The sequence below is a fragment of the Saccopteryx leptura genome, chromosome 13 (genome assembly GCF_036850995.1).
Source record: "Saccopteryx leptura isolate mSacLep1 chromosome 13, mSacLep1_pri_phased_curated, whole genome shotgun sequence".
Classification (NCBI taxonomy): domain Eukaryota; kingdom Metazoa; phylum Chordata; class Mammalia; order Chiroptera; family Emballonuridae; genus Saccopteryx; species Saccopteryx leptura.
In genome coordinates, this window is record NC_089515.1 from 1,296,788 (window position 1) to 1,318,769 (window position 21,982).

A 21,982-nucleotide genomic window follows, 5' to 3' on the forward strand; every position below is an offset into this window, starting at 1 on the left:
CAGGTGCTGGGGTCCAACAGTGACCGCGAATGACAGGCTTGTCCAACGTAAGCTGACAGCCCAGGAGCTTTAGACACAAACGCGAGGAGGCCCTCCTCTGGAGTGGTTGGGGGCCAAACCCAGATGAACCTCAACCCAGTTCACCGAAGGGGAGGGGAGTGGAAGCCTGAGCGCCCGATCTACCCAGGCCAAGGAGCAGCTGGGGCTCAGCCGGCCAGAGTGCCTGTACCCTGCAGTGGGGGATGTGTGTGAGCATCTGATGGGGTGTGAGGCTGTGGAGCTCGGGTGCAGCTCCGGTGGGGGTCAGGCGCCCGGCTACCCTCCCCCAGCCTGCGTCTCCCAGGCAACAGCAGCCTCGGTCTGGGGCTCGGCCCCTCCCCCGCCCCGCCCCAGCTGCGGCTGCGAAGCGTCTGGAACCGCATCCTGGTCCGGAGACCGTATCCTGCCGCCGCAGCCCGTGGAAGCCTCACGTGAGCCATTTCCACATTTCTCCCTGTGGAACCGGGTGTGTGTGTTGGGGGGGGGGTGTGTGTATGTGAATGTGCAGGGGTGGTAGAGTGTATGAGGGGGGCACTGCGACTGACCCGGGGACGGGCAGGGCGAGCCACAGTCCTCGCTTGGGGTCTCCGCTGACCCTGAGGGGCAAGCTGCTCTCTGGACCTTCCAGAAGGGCCGCGGTGTCCAGCATTGCACACATCCACCGTCTTCAACATAGTGGTGAAGCTCGGGTGGGGTTAGGGCTGCTGGACATCAGCCTCTACGGTAACTGCAGCCCCTACCGGTGAGCCGGCTCCACCTCTGCAGATCTAAGAGAACCAGTAGGAGCTGGGCGTGCTGAGATGGGGAGTGGGTGCCAGTTCCGGGACCCCAGCTCTGTGTTTGGGGAAGCAGGGTGAGGGGAGAAGGGGGTTGGTAGAACAGGTGTCGAATATACCATAGCACCGAGAAACGTCGCGGGCATCCGGAGGGGGGCGTGGGGGCGGCTGCGTGGAAGGCTGGAGACGGCCAGGAACAGGGAGAGGGGCCTTTCTCAGAACCACCTGCCCCACGCAGGCTCTGGATGTGGGCCCACAGGTGACTGATATGTGGGAAGCCGAAGCCGGGTGCAACCCTGGGCCTCCCCCCCTCCCTCCCCCGCCCCCCCCCCTCTTCTGGGCCTCTCAGGGCTGGATTGCCAGCCCGCAGTCCACCTGCCCTTGAAACAGGGGTCAAACCCACGCCTGGCCTACAGGGCGAGAGCAGGAGAGCACCACGGTGGGGGTTGGGGGGTCTCCTGGGTTTCAGCAAATCTTGCAAGCCCCCTGCGTTCTGCAGTCATACACGTGCCCGACGCTCTCAGGATGCTCGTGCCCGCGCACTGGCGCGCACCTTTCCTGACGCAGCATCCTCCCGGGGCGGGAGCGTGCGAAAGCGAGCCGGTGACGTGACCAACAGCGAGCATCATGGTCTCTCACCTAAGGGTCCGTGCCCCCCCCCCCTCCGCCACCATCCATCAGCACAGACTTGCCTCTCATCCTGTGCCTCCTCCCCCAACCTGAACCGTCCCCGAACCAGGAACCAACAGCGGGTGGGGAGCAAGTGAACCGCTGGAAAAGACATAATTACAGCGCAACGCGGAGGGAGACGGGTAGGTGGAAGGTGGAAGGGGTAGGGACGATCCCCTCATTCCATGGAGTTCTGTGCCTGTCGTGTGCATTAGCTCAGCCAGCCTTCCCGGTGGATCCCGTGACTCAGCGAAGAAAAGGCATGTTGCGGGGAGGGGGGGGGGTCCCCACATACAGCCCTGCCCCTCTTCCAGCATTCTGCCCGGGACACAGGGCCTGGAACCGGACACGGAGGGCCCAGAGGGCCCCAATAGCTAATTTTCTTTTTTTTTTAATTTTTAAAAAAATTATTCATTTTAGAGGAGAGAGAGAGAGAGAGAAGGGGGGAGGAGCAAGAAGCATCAACTCCCATATGTGCCTTGACCGGGCAAGCCCAGGGTTTTGAACCGGCGATCTCAGCGTTTCAGGTCCAGGCTTGATCCACTGCGCCACCACAGGTCAGGCTAATTTTCTTTATGAAGAGTAGTCATCGCCGGCCCATCTCCGTTGTCATGGAAACCCGCAAAGATGCAATATAGAGGTTATGCTCTGTCAGAAGAGTTCGACCTTACGTTTGCCTCAAAGGGGACCGACCCCAGAAGCGGAGCTCTTGTTATGGGGATGGGGGGAAACCTTCAGCCTTCCAGCAAGCATGGCCGACAACCTGAGATTGACCGCGCTCAATTATCTAAAACAGGCCAGGTTTTTGAGCCACGGGGCGTCCGCTCCATGAAGCCTCCAAGTCCTTCCGCCTAGCTGGGGAACTGGACTGGAGGCACCTCCGCCTCCCCTAACGTCCTGGGTACTTGCTTTCCCCACCTGCCACCACACCTTCCCCTTCAGGATCCCCTCGGTCCTTCCTCCCCAGCCCCTGCTCGGCGGGAGCTCCATTTTCTTCCCGCACGGGATGCCCAACCTCTTTCTATTCATATTCTGGTGGCTCCGTGACCACTTCTGCCTCATTGAGCCCGAGCGTCGTTCCCACGACCCGAGGGAAGATTGCGGGTCTGTCTGGTCCGGGTGCGGAGGTGCCCGCCCCCACGCGCCTTCCTAGGCTATGCCTCGGCCCGGCCAGCCCTGCCTGGGGGTGGGAATAAGGGGTGGTCCCCCCTACCCCTGGCCTGTGGGGCCGGGGGCCAGGTACACACATCCAACAAAGAGTCTCAACTCAGGGCTCTAGGAGGACCCTCCTCCTTGGAGCGCCGGAAGTCCATGATGGGGGCGGCCCTTCCCTTCTTTCTGTCCAGCTCGCTGCTTCTAGCCCACATTTCCGTGGCTGTTTCTGACGCCGACGCCACCCCCTGCACAGCCCTGACCTCCCTGTCCTGCACCTGCCACACTGCCCACACCTATTTGTCTCTGCCTAGGCAGGCATCCTCTGTTCCCACTCCACCTGCCCACATCTGGAACCCGTTGGGTCGGGTCCTAAGAGAGTGGTCACCCGAGGGTCTCGTGGGTTTCCAGTGCTGGTGGGCTGTTACAGGGAGAGCGTTCGGGGATGGTGAGGTCACCCTAGGGCAGGAATTTGGGGGTTGAGAAACACAGCAGTCTTTGTAGGGGGTGCAGGCAGTGGCCAGGGAAAGGCCATGTTCAGAAACCATTGGCAGGAACAAATGACCACAACTGGATGTCTTGAAACAACAGACATTTATTTTTTCAGGGATCTGGAGCCCAGTAGTTGTAAATCAAGGAGTCAGCAGAATGGTGCTCTTTAAGGCTCCGGAGGAAGCCCCTGCCTACCTCTTTCTGCTTCTGGTGGCCCCCGTGTCCCTTGTCTTGTGACTGCATCACTCTCAGCCTGACTCAGTCTTCACATGGCCTCCTCCCTGTCTGTATCCAAATTTCCCCCTTCTTGTAAAGACACCAGTCACTGGATCAGGGCCCACAGTAATCCAGTGCGACCTCGGCTTAATTTGGCCAAATCTGCAGAAACCTTATTTCCAAATAAGTCCGCATTCACAGGTGCCAGGGCTCCAGACGTGGAAAGAGCTTGTTGAACCCAAAACAATCCCTTTGTCATTTTCTGGTTGCAAATACTTTCTTGGTTTCTGTTCCCATTCTTTGAAAGCTATGTTTTGATGAGCAGAGGTTCATAATTTTAATGTAGTTCTTTTATCAACATTTCCTTATGGTTAGTGCTTATTTATCATACTGAAGAACTTGTTTCCTGCCTGAGACCAGGAAGATATTCTGTATTATCTTCAAGACACTTTTCCAACTTAGGTTAGCTTACCAAGTAGGCTTCTGTGTGCAGTGTGCAGATCGGCCTCACTGTTTTCCACATGAGTGTGTGTTCGTCAAAAGTTGGCTGTCCCCTTCCTTTGCAGTGACATCTCTGTCACAAATCCATAGTCTGTATGTATAAGGTGTCACCTGGGTTGCCTGACCAGGTGGTGGCGCAGTGGATAGAGCATCAGACTGGGATGAGGAAGACCCAGGTTCGAGACCCCAAGGTCGCCAGCTTGAGCGCGGGCTCATCTGGTTTAAGCAAAAAGCTCACCAGCTTGGACCCAAGGTCGCTGGCTTGAGCAAGGGGTTACTTGGTCTGCTGTAGCCCCATGGTCAAGGCACATATGAGAAAGCAATCAATTAACAACTAAGGTGTCGCAGCGAAAAACTGATGATTGATGCTTCTCATCTCTCTGTGCATTCCTGTCTGTCTGTCCCTCTCTATATAGCTCTCTCTGACTCTCTTTCTCTCTATGAAAAAAAGAAGAAAAAAATAAAAAGGTGTCACCTGGGTCTTTGTCTACTGCATCAAAACCACACAGCTTACTCCGTGTTTAATGAACTGACACCTGGCATGAATACCCCTTGTCCTCAAGATGTCAGGTGTGTTCTTGTTCCTATGACTTCCATTTAAGATTACAGTGCTTGTCAAGGTCACACATAAAGATCCTGTTGGAGTTTTGATTGGGATTTATTGATTCCACCGATACATTTTATTTATTCATTTTAGAGAGGAGAGACAGAGAGACAGAGAGAGAGAAGGGGGGGAGGAGCTAGAAGCATCAACTCCCATATGTGCCTTGACCAGGCAAGCCCAGGGTTTCGAAACGGCAACCTCAGCATTTCCAGGTCGATGCTTTATCCACTGTGCCACCACAGGTCAGGCTCCACCGATACATTTTAAGGGGAAATAATATTTTAAAACATGAAACCTTCCAAAATCCATGACTGTATCTTTCCCATTTACTTAAGGACTTCAGACTTTATGTGGCCTTAGTCAATAATGTTTTGACTGAGTTTTCCACATGGAGGCCCTTCTCATCTCTTGTTAGACCTATTGCTATTTCTGAATCTGTTTAAATGGAATCTTTAAAAAAAAAAGTATTTTCTAATTTTTTTTTTGTATTTTTCTGAAGCTGGAAACGGGGAGAGACAGTCAGACAGACTCCCGCATGTACCCGACCAGATCCACCCGGCACACCCACCAGGGGGCGAGGCTCTGCCCACCAGGGGGCGATGCTCTGCCCCTCCAGGGGCATCGCTCTGTTGCGACCAGAGCCACTCTAGCGCCTGGGGCAGAGGCCAAGGAGCCATCCCCAGCGCTCGGGCCATCTTTTGCTCCAATGGAGCCTCGCTGTGGGAGGGGAAGAGAGCAACAGAGAGGAAGGAGAGGGGGAGGGGTGGAGAAGCAGATGGGCGCTTCTCCTGTGTGCCCTGGCCGGGAATCGAACCCGGGACTTCTGCACGCCAGGCGGACGCTCTACCACTGAGCCAACCAGCCAGGGCCTATTTTCTAATTTTTTGTCACTGATAGATGTACAATTGATTTATGGATACTATAAATCCATCAACTTGTTGTACCCACTTTTCATTCTTCATAATTTGCCCATAGACTCTCTTGGATTTTCTAGACACAGAAGACTTTTATCTGCGAATAATGCATGCATGACCTTCCCTCACCCGGGCCTCTCCTCAACTTTCTTTTCCCTCCCCCTCAGAGTGGCTCAGCTCTCTAGCACCATGATTTACAGAACTGTAGTAAAGGTGTTTTTTGTCTCTGTCCTGATCTTAAAGGCAAAGCTTTCATTATTCCTATTCAGGAAGTGGTGGTGCATGGGTTTCTGGGGATGATCTTTTTCAGGTTAAGGACCTTGCCTTCTGTGTGCTAGTAGATTTTAAAACAGTGAACAGCCTGACTAGGCAGTGGCACAGTGGATAGAGCATTGGGACTGAGATGCGGAGGACCCAGGTTCGAGACCCCAAGGTCGCCAGCTTGAGTGCGGGCTCATCTGATTTGAGCAAAGCTCACCAGCTTGGACCTAAGGTCTCTGGCTAGAGCAAGGGGTTACTCAGTCTGCTGTAGCCCCACGGTCAAGGCACATATGAGAAAGCAATCAATGAACAACTAAGGTGTCGCAACGAAAAACTAATGATTGATGCTTCTCATCTCCCTCATCTCTCTCTGTTCCTGTCTGTCTGTCCCTATCTATCCCTCTCTCTGACTCTCTCTTTGTCTCTGAAAAAAAACAACAACAACCCGTGAACAAATGTTGAACTTTATCAAATAGTTATTCAGCTACTCCTGAAATTGATGAGATGATTTGTCTTTTTTATTCAGTTCATATGGTGTAAAATACTAATCACTTTTCAGATATTAAACTAAGTTTCATTTCCAAAGTACACTCCACCTTTCATGATGTTATCTTTTTATATTTTGCTGGATTCCATTTGCTTGCATTTCATGGGGGGCCTTTGCACTGATGTCCATGGGAGGAATTGCTGCCATGTCCTCTCCATATTGTCCTTGCCAAGTTTGAGATCAAAGTTATGTTGGCCTCATGAGCTGTTCCTTCATTCTCTTTTCTGGAAGAGTTTCATATTAAATTTGCACTATTTCCTCCTTACATGATTGATAGAATTCAGAGGCAATGCTATCTAGGCCTGGAATTTTTTGTTGAAAGGTTTCACAACAGGCCCTGGCTGACTGGCTCAGCAGTAGAGCATCGGCTCGGCGTGTGGCAGTCCCAGGTTCAATTCCCAGTCAGGGCACACAGGAGAAGCACCCATCTGCTTCTCCACCCCTCCCCCTCTCCTTCCTCTCTGTCTCTCTCTTCCCCTCCCGTAGCCAAGGCTCCATTGGAGCAAAGTTGGCCCGGGCGCTGAGGATGGCTCCATGGCCTCTGCCTCAGGCGCTAGAATGGCTCCAGTTGCAACAGAGCGACGCCCCAGATGAGCAGAGCATCGCCCCCTGGTGGGCATACCGGGTGGATCCCAGTTGGGCGCATGTGGGAGTCTGTCTCCCTGCTTCTCACTTTGGAAAAATACAAAAAAAAAAGGGGGGGGGGGTTCACAACAGAGTTAAGTTCTTAGTGGGAGTTGGACCTTTATTATTTTTATTTATTTACTTTTGATTAACTATATTTTATATTTTGTTTTTCTACTTTTTCAGTGTGAAAGTCATTTGCTTGTTCCCTTTCTCTTAGCAGTTGGCCCAGAGGTGAAATCGTCACGACCTCCCCAGTGTTAGGGAAAACTTCATCTCCTCCATGCCATGCAGGCCCCTCCACCATCTCCCACTGCTCCTCCTGACTCTTGGCTCTTGTCGGGGATGATGCCCACTGTCCAGGAGGCCCAGCCCTATGCACACCATTGTTCCCGTGTTCTGTCCAGTTAGCATTTGGGTGTTCTTGCTGACTTCTTCTTCTGCAGCTCCTAATATTTCCTGCATCTCCAGGAATGTTGCCAGTTAAAACACAGTCAGATTTGGATTTCAAATAGATAACAAATAACATTTTAGAATCAGTATATTCTGTACTGCAAATTGCATGGGACATACTTATACTAAAAAAAACAAAAGAAAAGAAAAGAAATCCTTTTTGATTGAACTTCGTATTTAACCAGGTGTCTTGTATTTTTATTTGCTAGGTCTGGCCACCCTGCTCTCAGGCTTCTATCGGGGATTGTTTTCTGTTGACTGGAATTGCTGCCCTTAGAATGTCCTCTAGCAGGTCGGCCAGTGGAGGACTCTGTCACTGTTGTATGTCATTGCTCTGAGGTGTCATCCTCTGCACAGCGGTGGGGCCCAGAGGAACCCGTGGGCCAGGAAGGGACTATAAGCCTGTAGTTGGGCAGGCTTTGTCCTAAGGAATTCAACCTGGCCACCCATGGCCCATCCCAGCTCTAGCATGAGGAACATTGGGACCAACCCTCTCTGGACCGTCTCTGTCCAAAGCCAGCTAGAGGGGATATCTCATAGGTGGTCAGTGAGCAATGACCCTCTGTCTGACTCTGGACAGGACAAGGACCACCATCCACCATGGTGAGGCTGGGCTGCAACTTCTACGGGAAATCGGGCAAAGACCTGGTGTATGAGGACGCGGTTACCATGGACAGCGTCCCTCTGATCAGCCCCCTGGATGTCAGCCAGCTCCAGCCACCATTCTCTGACCAGGTGAGGGGCCTGGCCCCGGGTTGGGGGATCCTTCTCAGCCTGTCCTGGGAACAAAGGGGTACAGAGTGAGGTTTTTATTTAGATGTAGCCTCCTCTAAGGTGCAGGACAGCAGGAGGTGGAAGGGCCCACTGGGCAGAAACCCCTGGTCCACATGCAATCTACCCCCTCATCACCCCGAGTCACCCTTTCCTCATCTGTAAACGGGGTGACCTGGCCACAGGTAACTGAGCATTTATGCACTATCTCAAAGACAGCATCCAACCATGCTGCTGCCTAGCAGGGGCTCAGCAAATAAAATTCCCACTATCCCCTGCTGGGCACACTGTGTCTTTCGTCAAGCCTGAGATGGGGCCCTGGGGCAAGTGGCTGGTGGAGAGGGAGCTATCAGCAAGCATCCATGAGAAGCAGAGCTCAGCATACCCTACTGGGTGCCATGTGAGCTCCAGTGTATAAGTGGCATCAACACTTGTCCTAGCTGCAGACAAAAGGGTGGCCATCTGTACCAATGTCCATCAGTTATTGGCTGAGGACCATGAGGACATGGGGCCTCCCAGACATTGGCTGAGGGCATTTCTCCAGTGACCTGGGCTTCCACTGCTTCACTAAAATTTTGGACCTGGTTCTCAGTGGACACCCTTGGAAGGCTTAGTCCTTGCCCCTGGGGAGCACACAGAGCACTGGACCACACCTGCCTGTGCCCCTGTGAAAGGGCCCTCAAGACTTGGAACTAGAAGAGAAGTCAGGGCCGACTTTCTGGAAAAGGGGGCCAAGCTATAAGGCTGCTGGAGGGGAAGCTCCTGGCAGGGAGAGTTGGCACCCTCAGAGCTGAAGGTTGTCTGTAGATGGAGGGCTCCGTCCCTGGTCTGGCCAGGTTTTGTGGCTGCCATGCAGACTTACAGCATCTACCTTCCCTTGGCCTCAGCTTGTAGCCCCTGGAACCCAGCCACTAGTTAGTCCTGGCAATTGGTTTAGCACCCACTGCTGGGCAATTGAGCCCTGGCCCCTGCCTTCCTTGTCCTCCAGTTCAGGGTCCTTCTGGGTCATCTCTTTGAACAGGTAGTCATCAAGACACAGACGGAATATGAGCTGTCCTCCATGGACCAGCTGAAGAAGTTCCCGGACCTGGAAGCCCAGAAGCTGACCTGCACCAACCCAGAAGACGGACGTGGGGTAACTAACCCTTCCTCATCCAGTGCTGCTGAGGTCAATCCTATGGGGACTCAGATCAGGGTCCAGGTGTTGAGGCAGCCAGGCTGGTTGGTCTCCCTTGCTCAGGCTCCTGCTGTCAGGAAAGTTGGACAGGGAAGCACCCATTCGTAGGCAGGGTGGAGTGGGGACTAAGGACAGTTCTTAGGGGTGGAAGTGCTGAGGGACTGGCAGCTGGGTAGCTCCAGGCTGACCTGTGTCCAGTGGGACCCGCAGCCTCTGTCCTGCTGTACAGAGGGTGACAGCCACTGTGGGTGGGCGGTGCTTGCTCCAGCACTGTGCACGCGTCTTCCCAGCAGGTCATTTGTCTCTTCTTTAGTGACTTATTGTTTTTCTACATACTATGGAAAGCCACTTCTCTAGCTATATTCTCTAGAAAATATTTTCTCCCATCTTTTTTTATTAGCTATTAACTTTAGTAACAATGATTTTTTCCATTTTTCCTGTACTATTTCTAAAGCCTTTCATCTTTTAGTAGTAAAATCTGCCCCTTTTCCCTATTGTTTCTGCAAAGGAAGTGCCCTCTGCCAGAGGCCAGCAGGGTGAGGGGAGAGGCTCAACTATGTGCCCTGCCCGCCCTGAGGCTGCCCCCTACACACACACAGACTCCGAGTTCCTCTCCTCTCCGCCCCCCTGCAGGTCCCCACAGCACGAATGATCGCCTTTGTCATGGCACTCATGGGCTGTGTCCTGATCATGTACAAGGCCATCTGGTATGACCAGTTCACCTGCCCCGACGGCTTCTTGGTGCGGGTAAGGCAGAAGAGTTTGGCTCTGGGCTGGAGAGGGACCCCCAGCAGAGTGCCAGGGGGATCCTCTGTGGAAGCATGGGGATGGGTGCCTCCAGGGGCAGCTCAGGGCACGTCCTGCTCCTGCGAGAACGGGGTCTCCAAAGCTCCTTGTGTTCCTGTTACCTTCCCAGAGCATACTCAGATCCTCTTGGGAAAGTTGAAAAGGAAAAGTGTTTTAGCAAGAGGTTTTATTTTCCTGTAATTTAGAAGTAAGTAGGACCTAAGGTAGGAGGTGCAGTGGACAGAGGCGAGCTAGATGGCCAGCACCTGCTTTGTTCCCCAGCGATCCCTGGTCTCTTCCTCACTGCCCTGTGCGGGGGCTTCTGTATAATATGGCATAACATTTTCCCTGTAGTTGGAAAACATTTTCTTCCTTCTCTTTTTTCTCTTAATTTTAATAAGGATTTTAATAACTTTTCATGTATTTTTCTAAAGCCTCTAATTTTTCAATAGTGAGATCTCCTTTCACCCTAAGCCCAGCGACTCTAAGATGGAAGCACTGCCTCCATAAGGGGCTGGAAGGCCTTGCTGTGTTTCCCAGGGGTTCCCCGCCCTCTGTTAGAGCACACCACTCCCTGGGAGTCCCCCAGGTGTCCTCAGGGTGGAACATGGGTTGGGGTGCTTCGCGGAGCCCCTCCCTTTCACTCCTGAGGAGGAGCGACCACCCTCGTTCTGAGAGGGTGGAGCCCCCACTTCTCATTTGGAGGCCCGCCTTTGACAACTTGAAATTAGTCCAGAAACAAATGTATTTAGAGTCATTGTGTGCAGTATTGCAGAACTGCTCAAAAGCAGAAGGAACAGGAAATCCTAGAGGTGATAGCCCTTCCCTCGTGTGGCACACTAGTGTGGCTCCCGCGTCGGGGTCAATGTCATTGAGGAGAGCTCATCCCTTTTGTACACCTGAGCCCAGGGGCAGTGCCGCCAGACCCGCCCCGCCCCGCCCCGCCCCGCCCCTCTGGCCCCGCCCCCGCCCTGACCCGCCCCTCCCGCAGCACAAGATGTGCACCCCGTTGACCCTGGAGATGTACTACACCGAGATGGACCCCGAGCGCCACCGCAGCATCCTGGCGGCCATCGGAGCCTACCCGCTGAGCCGCAAGCAGGGCACCGAGCCGCCGTCGGCCTGGAAGCAGGGCCACCATGCCGTCAAGGAGGGGCCCAAGGTGTCCACCCAGGCGGGCGCTGCAACAACCACCGAGCCCCCTGGGAAACCCACTGCGCGAGGAGAGAAGGCGGCGCTGAAGGCGGAAGGGAGCGCACAGCCCCCGGCCCCCGCAGTGATGGCCTCTGCGCCAGCAACCCAGTAGGTGAGGCCCTAGATGAGCCCCCAGATAAGTCCCTAGATGAGGATTCTGGCCCCGGCCACCACCCAAAGTCAGGGACCCTCCTCCTTCTGCACACATACCCTCCTCGGGGACCCACTCTGCCTGCCAGCCTTACCCAGGAGAGCTGTCCCCCCACGCAGCAGCTGTGAACCTGTCAGAGCACCCTGGGCTGGCGCGGGAGGGTCAGATGAACAAGTGGCTGGAGAGCGGGGTTTCCCACGCAGGTGGGTAGTCTCACCCCTTGGCCCTTTTAGGTACCTGCAGCGCTCCAGTCCCTCCACAGCGCTCCAGCCCCCCACAGCGCTCCAGCCCCTCACAGCGCTCCAGCCCCTCACAGCGCTCCAGCCTTCCACAGCGCTCCCGCCCTCTGCACCTGTGATGACGCCGTGCCCCATGCTGTCCCGCCAAGTGATCGTGCCCCTGTCCCCAGGACCTCGCTGATACCTGCTGCCTGGAGCCTCTAGCTCTGTTGCTTTTCTCTAAGTAAAAATTCACATCCACCTGGTCTCTCATTTCTCCAGAACATCCTCCGTCTGTTGGCCTTTCCCTGTCCCCCAAACCGCAGTGTGGGTGATCCCCACCTCCTATTTCCACCACCTGAGGGACCCTTAAAGAAGGGGGGGCAACAGGGGCAGTGAGCTGGGCCCTTGACACGCTGGTTCACAGGCTGCAGGAAAGGCTCCCCCACTCCCTCGAGGTCAGCCTGGGGGCCAGGGCCACCTTGGCACAGACAGGCCTTGTCATTTCTCTCTCAGTGGCTACAGTAAAATAACCTCACCTGCACCCAGGAAAGCCTCTGAGTCTGGGGTCCACCCCTAACAGTGCTCAAACCCTATGCCCAGTGGAACTGTGTCCATCTCTGTCCTGGGCCTGGTCCCTTCCCCACCTGACAGGAGCATCTGAGTGCCCTGGTTCTGAGCAGCACCTGCAGATTCCACCCCAAGCTGTTCCCCAGCCTGGTGGCCACAGGCATGAGTGACTGAAAGAGGAGAGGAGTGAATGAGGATCTGAGGGACTCAGTGGGGCCCCCTGGAGGGGAGACCCATCCCTGGGGCCTGGGAGGGCCCCACGCTGCCCCAGCACCTTCCTCTCCCATGGCCTCAGAGGGGAGGGGGGAGGTCTGAGGGGCCCATGAACTCCCAGAGCTGTCAGGAATGTCCTCACCTAGCCAGGCAGCTCTCACCCAGCAGCTCCGGAAACACAGTCCCCACCCCACTGTCCCTGGCTGTGGGAGTTCCTAGGTATGCCCCCCTCTGGATGAGCCAGACCTGGGCCCAAACATGCCACCTGGCAGGAGTGAGCTGAGGCCTTGGGCCTAACAGCTGGGTTTGGGGGTGGGGGTGACAGAGCCTGGGGAGCTCACACAGCTGGAGGAGGGGTCAGGGGTCAGGACAGGCCTGCGCTCCCTGCACTGCAGTGAAATGTGCCTGCCAGTCCCCAACAGTGCAGGTGAGCACACCACACATAGGTCAGGGTTTCTGGGAGGCCTCCCTCAGGCCTAGTGTGGAGCCCCATGACTTGGATGAGAGCCCAAAATGGTCTGAGTTGTGTCTAGGGACCCATTCAGAGCTGGTGTCAAAAGTCTGACCTGGCCTGACCTGTGGTGGCGTAGTGGGATAAAGCGTCAACCTGGAACGCTGAGGTCACCTGTTCGATACCCTGGGCTTGCCTGGTCAAGGCACATATGGGAGTTGATGCTTCCTGCTCCTCCCCTTTCTCTCTCTCTCTCTCTCTCTCTCTCTCTCTCTCTCTCTCTCTCTCTCTCTCTCCTCTCTGAAAATGGAATAAATAAAATCTTTTAAAAAAAAAAGTCTGACCTGGAGCTGGGCACTGAGTCTGGGCGGTTACCAGGGTCTGGGTAGGGGAACAGCCTCCAGACCTGGGTGAGAAGGTGGGGGTCTGGAAAGCTTAGGAGCAGTGGAAGTGCCCAGGAAGTGGGTGTGTGAGGGAAACTGTGGGCACAATGGGGGCAAGGTAGGCATTAGGGTGGGAGCAAACTTGGGGGTGTGAGGGGGAGGCTGGGGCTGGGAGTCAAGGAAGCTTGGCCATGCACAGAGTCCTTCATCGCTGGGCTCCTATCCATCCATCCAGCCAGCCATCCCTTGGTCTGTCAATAATTATCATTTATCTATTCCTCTACTATCGATCTATCCATTCATCTATCTATCATCTATTTATCTATCACCTATCTATCCTGTATCATTTTTCTAGCTATCATCCATCTAAAGTTTTTTCTGAGCCAGTTGACAGGCAGTTTTCTCTTTACCCTTAAATACCTCAAGGTGGGTTTCCTAAAAACAAGGGCATTTTTGCCTGACCAGGCGGTGGCGCAGTGGATAGAGCATCGAACTGGGATGCGAAGGACCCAGGTTCGAGACCCCCAGGTGCCAGCTTGAGCACAGGCTCATCTGGTTTGAGCAAAGCTCACCAGCTTGGACCCAAGATTGCTGGCTTGGCCCTGGCTGGTTGGCTCAGTGGTAGAGCGTCGGCCTGGCGTGCGGGGGACCCGGTTCAATTCCCGGCCAGGGCACATAGGAGAAGCGCCCATTTGCTTCTCCACACCCCCCCCCCTCCTTCCTCTCTGTCTCTCTCTTCCCCTCCCGCAGCCAAGGCTCCATTGGAGCAAAGATGGTCCGGGCGCTGGGGATGGCTCCTTGGCCTCTGCCCCAGGTGCTAGAGTGGCTCTGGTCTCGGCAGAGCGACGCCCCGGAGGGGCAGAGCATCGCCCCCTGGTGGGCAGAGCGTCACCCCTGGTGGGCGTGCCGGGTGGATCCCGGTCGGGCGCATGCGGGAGTCTGTCTGACTGTCTCTCCCCGTTTCCAGCTTCAGAAAAATACAAAAAAAAAAACAAAAAACAGAGAGATGTTTCTGTCTCTTTCTCCTTTCCTCTCTCTCAAGTCAATAAATTAAAAATAAATAAATAAAATATTCCACTTCTTCTCATAGTGGACATTTCTTTTTTTTTTTTTTTTTTTGTATTTTTCTGAAGCTGGAAACGGGGAGAGACAGTCAGACAGACTCCCGAATGCGCCCGACCAAGATCCACCCGGCACGCCCACCAGGGGGCGATGCTCTGCCCCTCCGGGGCGTCGCTCTGCCGCGACCAGAGCCACTCTAGCACTCTAGCACCTGGGGCAGAGGCCAAGGAGCCATCCCCAGCGCCTGGGCCATCTTTGCTCCAATGGAGCCTTGGCTGCGGGAGGGGAAGAGAGAGACAGAGAGGAAGGAGGGGAGGGGGGTGGAGAAGCAAATGGGCGCTTCTCCTGTGTGCCCTGGCCGGGAATCGAACCTGGGTCCCCCGCACGCCAGGTCGACGCTCTACCGCTGAGCCAACCGGCCAGGGCTCATAGTGGACATTTCTTTTTTTTTGTTTGTTTGTTTTGTTTTTTTTTTTTTGCATTTTTCTGAAGCTGGAAACAGGGAGAGACAGTCAGACAGACTCCCGCATGCGCCCGACCGGGATCCACCCGGCACGCCCACCATGGGGCGATGCTCTGCCTACCAGGGGGCGATGCTCTGCCCATCCTGGGCGCCGCCATGTTGCGACCAGAGCCACTCTAGCGCCTGGGGCAGAGGCCACAGAGCCATCCCCAGCGCCCGGGCCATTTTTGCTCCAGTGGAGCCTCGGCTGCAGGAGGGGAAGAGAGAGACAGAGAGGAAGGCGCGGCGGAGGGGTGGAGAAGCAAATGGGCGCTTCTCCTGTGTGCCCTGGCCGGGAATCGAACCCGGGTCCTCCGCACGCTAGGCCGACGCTCTACCACTGAGCCAACCGGCCAGGGCCCATAGTGGACATTTCTTAAAAAAAAAAAAAAGATCGCTAGCTTGAGCAAGGGGTTACTCGGTCTGCTGTAGCCCCCAGTCAAGGAACAAATGAGAAAGCAATCAATGAACAACTAAGGTGTCGCAACAAAAAACTGATGATTGATGCTTCTCATCTTTCTGCGTTCCTGTCTGTCTGTCTCTATCTATCCCTCTCTCTGACTCTCTCTTTGTCTCTGTAAAAAAAAACAAAAAACAAAAAAAAAACAGGGCATTTTCTTACATCACTCCGTGCAATTTTCAAAGTCAGGAATTTAATGTCAATACACTACGATTATATAATATACATAACTCATTAATACTTTACTAATTACTTCAATAAGGTCCTTTGTAGCAAAAAAAAAAAAAAAAAATTCTGACTCAAGACCCCCGCTGCATTGCCTCCCAGCCCCTCTCACCAGGAACAGCTCAGGCTGTCATGGCCCTGGGCAGTGCTGAAGCGTGCAGATACTCTGTAGACTGGCCTTGACCTGTGCAGTGCGCTGTCACGATCCGCTGGAGAGGTTGTGTTATAAGGTTTGCATCCCTGGAAGTGCTGCTGTGTCCTCCTCAGGGTCACGGAGGACACTCAGAACCCACCGAGGCCTGCTGTCCACCACTAGAGAGGTTAACTTGGCTCAATTGGCTGAGGTAACGTCTGAGAGAGGTTTTTCCCTGGAAAGTTATCATTTTTCCTTTGTAAATTAATACACATTTGGTGGGAAGGTGCCTTGAGACTATAGAAGTATCTAATTCATCACCACACATGCCCCACCTAGCTTCTCATCTACTGCTAATTCTTGTCTGAAACAGTAGCACTGTTTTCCAAGTGGTGACACTATGTTTGTCATTTTCTCTACACTTACTGGTTGATACTGTGTTAGTTGACTGTGAGGAAAAGCTTTCCTTCCTCCTCCTTTATTTATTTAGTCACCTATTTATACCGGTGTGACCCATGGATTCCTTTTATTCGGTGGGTTGACATCTGTTATTATTGTCACTTATTTTTATGTTAACCTTATTGCATATCTGGCTGTGAGAGTCATCCTTCTGACATGTCCCTGCCCCCTGAGTGCTTCCTACATCTCTGGCACAAGTGTTGCTGGGCAAAGCCTAAGCTCATGCTGCTTGTTGCTATAAAGCCAATTACCAGAGATGAGGACTGAAGTGAATAGAAATGTCTGTAATTGAGCTGCCAGCAACTCTAAGGCAGGGGCTTCGGCTCTGAAGCTGGCCTTCACACCCACAGTGTGTGGTCCTCTGTTATAGGGAAGTCAGGGCTAGCCAGGGAGGGGACAGGGAAGGAATAGGGTTAGGGCGCCATGTGCTTTCTCAGGTCCGGATCCTATTCTTCCTTAGGCCTCAGCATGCTCACCATCCTTGGAGATAAGGTTTCTGGCCTTGTTACTTTTCTCAAGGATTTGGATTGGGTCCAAGCATGCTGTCCAAGGACTACTGCGTTTGATCTGGTTTTCAAGGCCTACTATCCAGGCTAGGGAAGCAGTTCAGCTGGCATCCCTGTGCCTGAGAAATAAAATACTCCAACAGTTCCACAAGATAGAGTGTAAGTTTAGCATATTGGGAATATGTCCATTGTCCCCTTAGATAAGGATGCTCCAGGTCATCTTGTGCTGCCCAGATCCAGGTGCCGGTTGGGTGCTTGCTGCTCTTAGGCGCTCTCAGTGGATAGAGCTGGGAAGGGAATATATACACACTCATACACACACAGCCTGCATCTCCCTCCTCTTTGAAGTATATATTTGTGTGTGCACACACAATTAGTAGACACCATGTACATAAATCTATAGTGTATCCACACAATATCTATATGTACACTATATGCACATTCAATATACATGATCTCCACCAGTCCCAACCCAAACCTCAGGCTTTATTCTAATTCCCCCATCTCATATTGATAACCATCTTCTCCTAAGAGAAAAAGCCTGGTTCTGGCCCTGGCCGGTTGGCTCAGTGGTAGAGCGTCAGCCTGGTGTGCAAGGGGTCCCGGGTTCGATTCCCGGCCAGGGCACACAGGAGAAGCGCTCATCTGCTTCTCTTCCTCCCCCTCCTTCCTCTCTGTCTCTCTCTTCCCCTCCCGCAGCGAGGCTCCATTGGAGCAAAGATGGCCCAGGGCTGGGGATGGCTCCTTGGCCTCTGCCCCAGGCGCTAGAGTGGCTCTGGTCACAACAGAGTGATGCCCCCGGAGGGGCAGAGCATCGCCCCCTGGTGGGCAGAGCGTCGCCCCCTGGTGGGCGTGCTGGGTGGATCCCGGTCGGGCGCATGTGGGAGTCTGTCTGACTGTCTCTCCCCGTTTCCAGCTTCAGAGAAATACAAAAAAAAAAAAAAAAAAGCCTGGTTCCTTTTATCTTCGATGTATTTATTTGCTCAGTCTTAGGATTCACTGGAATTCATTTCAGAACTGATAACCCATCACACCACAAAGCAAACCCACAACTAGCTGGTGTTTGTGTATAGATGGCTTCAATCTGAGGCTACATAGGCACATGCTATGCTCAGAGTTACCCGGGTCTGGGCCTCTTTTCATCTCAATGTTAGTATGTCCTTCCTCTGGAATATAATGCAGTCACATTGCTCCTTGCACTCCAGTTCAGGGTCTTTCCTCCATTGCTGTTGAGTTTATTCTAGTGTTTTACTATGTAAAACATTAACATTGGTTCCAAAAGGCAAAACATTATACAAAAGGTGTCTTAGAGAAGTCACCCCTCCCACACCCTAAAGTAAATCATCTCATCAGTTTCTAGTTCAGCCTTCTCTATGTCTTTTTGCAAAAATAAGCAAATGCATGAACATTTTCTTACTTCTACTGCAATTTAGGGACAGCTCAGCCTGCTGCTGCTCCCTGTTCTCTCCCCAGAGTCCAGAACCAGTTCTTGGTCACCTCCCGGGGATGCCCTGTTCCTTTGATTGGTGTCAGCAGTGAGAACAAAGATGCTGGCACCACCACACTCATCCTCAGCTCCAGGAGGTGGTGCTGCAGCCCACGGCACAACCACCTCCAGAAGGGGAGGTCTTCATTTCAGCACCTGGGGCCAGAGCAGAGCAGACAGAGCACATCTGTCTGGAGTCACCATGTCCACAACACCAGCTGAGGGTGGGTGGGGGTCCACCACAAGGCACTGCCCCGGGGCCTTCCGACTATCAAATGGGGCTAACTCTGAGTGCCTCTAGGTCCCTCCAGCTGCACAGAGACGTACTGGCAGAAACACAAGCCAGGCTCCAAGTGGCCCAGAGCTCCCGCTGTGTCCCCGCAAGAGGGGAAGTGTGCCTGGACCAGGCAGCAGGCGTAGGCGCAGGAGAAACGCAGCAGGGCCTCCTGGAACAGAGCCTCACCATCGGGGGCCTCGAGGAAGGCCCGCCTGCAATCCTCCAGCTGCACAAACACAAAGGACAGCTGGTTCAGGGTCTCACAGCCCATCAGCACCGAGTGCGGCGCCAGCAACAGGTTGGCCTCCCCAACCCTGAGGGCTAACTCCTTCATCTTCCTCCTGGAAAACCTTCTGAACCAGCACAGGCTGTTCACTGCTAAGACGAAGAGGAGGAGGCCTAAAAACATAGTGGCGATGAATCGCGGGATCTTTGAAACCGGTGGTGTGTCAGAGCTGACATAATCTATTACCAGCAAGAAGATTGAGACCGAAAAGAGTAAAAGGAAGAAGATACCGAGCGTGACCCTGCAGCCCAGGTACCGGAGGCAGGACCTGGGAGACTGCACACTATTCAGGATGCCCACAGCATGTCTGTACACTTCAGGGTCCTCCAACACCCCCTTCAAGGGGTCTGGAACCCCCAGGATGCTGAAGGTCCCTGCCTTCCATGAAGGCAGGCTGTCCTTGTTGATGCAGTTCAGAGTCAGGAGGGTCTTCCCGCTGTAGAGCGAAGGGACCGGGCGCAGGCCGGGCAGGGAGCGTGCCATGCAGTGGCTGGGGGTGCACAGGAGCTGCACCACCTTGCTGTAGAAGCGGCTGTCCGTGGCCTCCAAGTAGGTCAGGTGGCTGAGGTGCAGCGGGACCTGGCAGGGCCTCAGCAGGATGGGGATGACTGGCTTCCTCTCCAGGCAGTAGCCAAAGAGGGACAGGTCGGCCTCAAGGAGGCACCACCTGCTCTGCACAAAGTCCTGGCTCAGCACCAGCAGCACCTTCTGGCTCTGATAGATGCACTCGGCCATGTTCTCCAGGACATTCCTGCCCGGGGTGAAGTCCCGCTCATGCAGACAGACCCTTAGCCCCGCGTGCTCAGCTTCCAGGCGGCTGATAAGCCCATGCGTCCACGTGGCATCCATGCTGCTGTAACTGACAAACAAGTGGAACTTCTCACTGGGCCTCAGTGTGGGGATGGCTGGGGCTGCCCCTTCCTCACAGGAGCTAGAATCCATGGGGGCGCTGCTTCTGGTCTCCCGCAGAGAAAACCACCCTCAGGCTGTAAGAGAATAGGACAGACAGATTGGCTATGCAGACAGGCAAGGCAGACCAACCATAAAGGTGGAACCAAGGCCAGAATCAGCAGCAACCAGCCCAGGAAGCCACAAAATACTCCTATAATGATCTAATAGCTGGCCCAAGCCCCCCAGGACCAGTAAATGACTGCCAGCTCCCCTAGTGACTGCACAGGACCCACCAGAGAAAGCAAAAATGCTCCCCTGACCCATTTTGAAGTTCCCTGACCAGACTTCCTGAGCCCCAGCCACCCAGGACCCCCAGCCTCCATCAGGGTATACCTGAAGCCCACTTTCCACCATGAAGTTTTCTACTTCCCTCCTTGCTGTTGGGTCCCTGCTAAACCCAATGACAGGGGAGGGGACTCCTGCCACAGCAGCTCTTAAGGAGTCAGCCTCTGCTGTCCTCACCTGGGGGCTTTGATCATGCCTACCGGACATTTGACTTTGAAAGGGCTGAGGCATACAGAGGCTACATTTTCCAGTTTTTTTCCTTTTTCTTCAGATGTGGCTCATGTGGTCATAGGGATTGTGATAGACAGACTATTTGTGTCCTCCAAAATTTGCATGTTGAAATCCTACCCCCTGATGTAATGACAGTAAGAGATGGGCTTTGGGAGTTTATTAGGTCTTGGGGTGAGGCCCTCATGATAGAGTTAATGTCCTTGTAAAAGAAGCCCCAGAGAGCTCTCTGAAAATCCCCGCCCCCCGCATTAAGACACAGCCAGGACTAGAAACCAGGAAGCAGACATCTCCACAACCCAGCCATGCAGGCACCCTGATCTCAGACCTCCACCTTCCAGAACTGTGAGAAATGAATGTGTGTTGTCTAAACTGCCCAGACTGCGGTTGTTAAGGAGCTCAAGGGACCAAGACAGGTCTTCCTTCATAACGTTTGCTCTGGCAAGAACAGTCATACCTTCCAGAAAGCACTAAAACTTTCTCTGCACAGCTCAAGACCCTCAAGTGAGATCCTGCTGCTCAAACCCTGTGAGCAGAAGGTTGTATGTGAGCTGCCACCGTGGATCTGTCTGTCTGCCCAGGACTCGTGTCTGGGAGCTTCTTATGTGCCCATGACCAACTATGCTGGACCCAACAAGTGGCCCTGGCTTCAGGGCCAGCTCTGCAGGCACAAAGCAGGCTGTGACATCACTCTTCCTGGTGGCCCTCAACTGAGAACCCTCCCCACTTGGGTGAGCAACAGTGGGTCGTGAGTAGTGGTCAGCTAGCCCTGCAAGGTCCCATGCCCCCTAGCCACTCTGCTCCCTCATGACTCCCATGACCAGCTCTGGGAAGTAAAGGCAGAAGAAGCCATCTGCCCATTCTGCCTTCACAGGGTCCTGGATCCCCACCTGTTCTACCTGACAGCTGGGAGGAAGATGCCTACAAGGGTGGTGATGAGGAGAAGCTCATTCCCTTAGCTCACTCAGCACAGCCCAACAAGAAGAGTCTTTGTAAGAGGCCACCACGCCCACCCTTCTGGCCCAGTGAGCCCACCTGCCTCAAGCGCCACTCTCCTGACTCCCACCCTGTCCCTTGCAGGAGGTGGCAGGTGAGCGTCAGGTGAGCAAGGCTCCTAGGAACACGGGAAAGCTCTCCCGTTGTCGTTCTTACCGCGCCCTCCGAGTGGGGAAGGGCAAGTGCTCCTTTGCCTTGTCCCAGCCCTCCACGCAGGAATCCTGCTGCCAGGGTGTCTTCTCGCCAGACCAGGCACAGTCTGGCACCAAGTGCTGAAATGTCACAGGCTCTCAGGCAGCAGCACTGGCCACCAGTCACCTCATCCTCAGAGCGGCTGGGGGGCAGCCAGAGACCCTGCCTCAGAGCTATCCCCAGACTGAAAGCTGTTTGTGAGTCACTTCCTAGAGGAAATTAAGGAATGGAAAGTGAAAGCAGGAACTGGACCACTGGCGGGAGGGCGGCGGCAGGACAGCGAGGGGCGGGGCCTGACCGGGAGAAGCCACCGAAAAGACCGCTTTGAAATCAGACCCACCTGGGATGGGGTGGGGGTCACCCTTAGTTTCCCCCAGGCTGGCTGCGTCCTCTAAGGTAAGATCCTGGCTCCTGGGTGACCCTCCCCAAACAGCCACACCCTGGGTTCCTACCCCCTTGGGCCAAGGGCCGGCAGCAGCCTGGGACCTCTGCCCCGCCCAGTGGCTCTCCCAGTCCCACCCACAGCTTGGAGCTGGCCCCTTCACCAATTCTGCTTAGTAACCCAAGGGACTGGCTGTGATGTCCCTCTGGGTCCTGCCTCCATGTCCTCATTCATCTGCTCAGCAAGGGCTGACGGGGGTCAGGGGTGGTTTACACCAGCAGGCACCCAAGGAAGAAGGCCAGGTGTGAGGGTAGGGTTCATCTGGGAAAGGAGGCACTGCTCTTTGCTCCTGTTACCTGTGCCTGAGAGTGGGGTGGGATTCAAATGCAT

General features: G+C 54.2%; 2 protein-coding genes across 4 annotated transcripts; one reads left to right on the forward strand and one right to left on the reverse strand.

Annotated features, from left to right (window-relative positions):
* The first annotated feature begins 366 nt into the window (after positions 1–366).
* CALY (calcyon neuron specific vesicular protein) lies at positions 367–11,806 on the forward strand. 3 transcript variants are annotated; one of them, XM_066355495.1, is made up of 6 exons: positions 367–470; positions 7,829–7,983; positions 9,041–9,154; positions 9,830–9,943; positions 10,974–11,288; positions 11,561–11,806. In XM_066355495.1, exons 2-5 carry the CDS (start codon positions 7,849–7,851, stop codon positions 11,286–11,288), a joined length of 678 nt encoding a protein of 225 aa, XP_066211592.1. In that variant the 5' UTR covers positions 367–470; positions 7,829–7,848; the 3' UTR covers positions 11,561–11,806. The 3 variants fall into 3 exon arrangements, with proteins under 3 accessions (XP_066211592.1, XP_066211593.1, XP_066211594.1); XM_066355496.1 differs by having other exon boundaries at positions 389–505; XM_066355497.1 differs by lacking the exon at positions 367–470 and adding an exon at positions 1,488–1,627.
* A 5,659-nt stretch (positions 11,807–17,465) lies between these two features.
* Positions 17,466–21,716, reverse strand: LOC136384833 (uncharacterized). The gene is made up of 2 exons (XM_066355458.1): positions 21,175–21,716; positions 17,466–19,544 (listed from the first exon to the last, which is right to left on the reverse strand). Exon 2 carries the CDS (start codon positions 19,498–19,500, stop codon positions 18,277–18,279), a length of 1,224 nt encoding a protein of 407 aa, XP_066211555.1. The 5' UTR covers positions 19,501–19,544; positions 21,175–21,716; the 3' UTR covers positions 17,466–18,276.
* Between the last annotated feature and the right edge of the window lie 266 nt (positions 21,717–21,982).

Excerpts from the sequence above, each read along its gene's own strand:
- CALY (XM_066355495.1), top strand. The coding sequence starts at position 7,849 with ATGGTGAGGCTGGGCTGCAACTTCTACGGGAAATCGGGCAAAGACCTG. Across the intron at positions 7,984-9,040 it reads AGCCACCATTCTCTGACCAG|GTAGTCATCAAGACACAGAC; the intron begins GTGAGGGGCCTG and ends CTCTTTGAACAG. Across the intron at positions 9,155-9,829 it reads ACCCAGAAGACGGACGTGGG|GTCCCCACAGCACGAATGAT; the intron begins GTAACTAACCCT and ends GCCCCCCTGCAG.
- LOC136384833 (XM_066355458.1), bottom strand. The coding sequence starts at position 19,500 with ATGGATTCTAGCTCCTGTGAGGAAGGGGCAGCCCCAGCCATCCCCACA.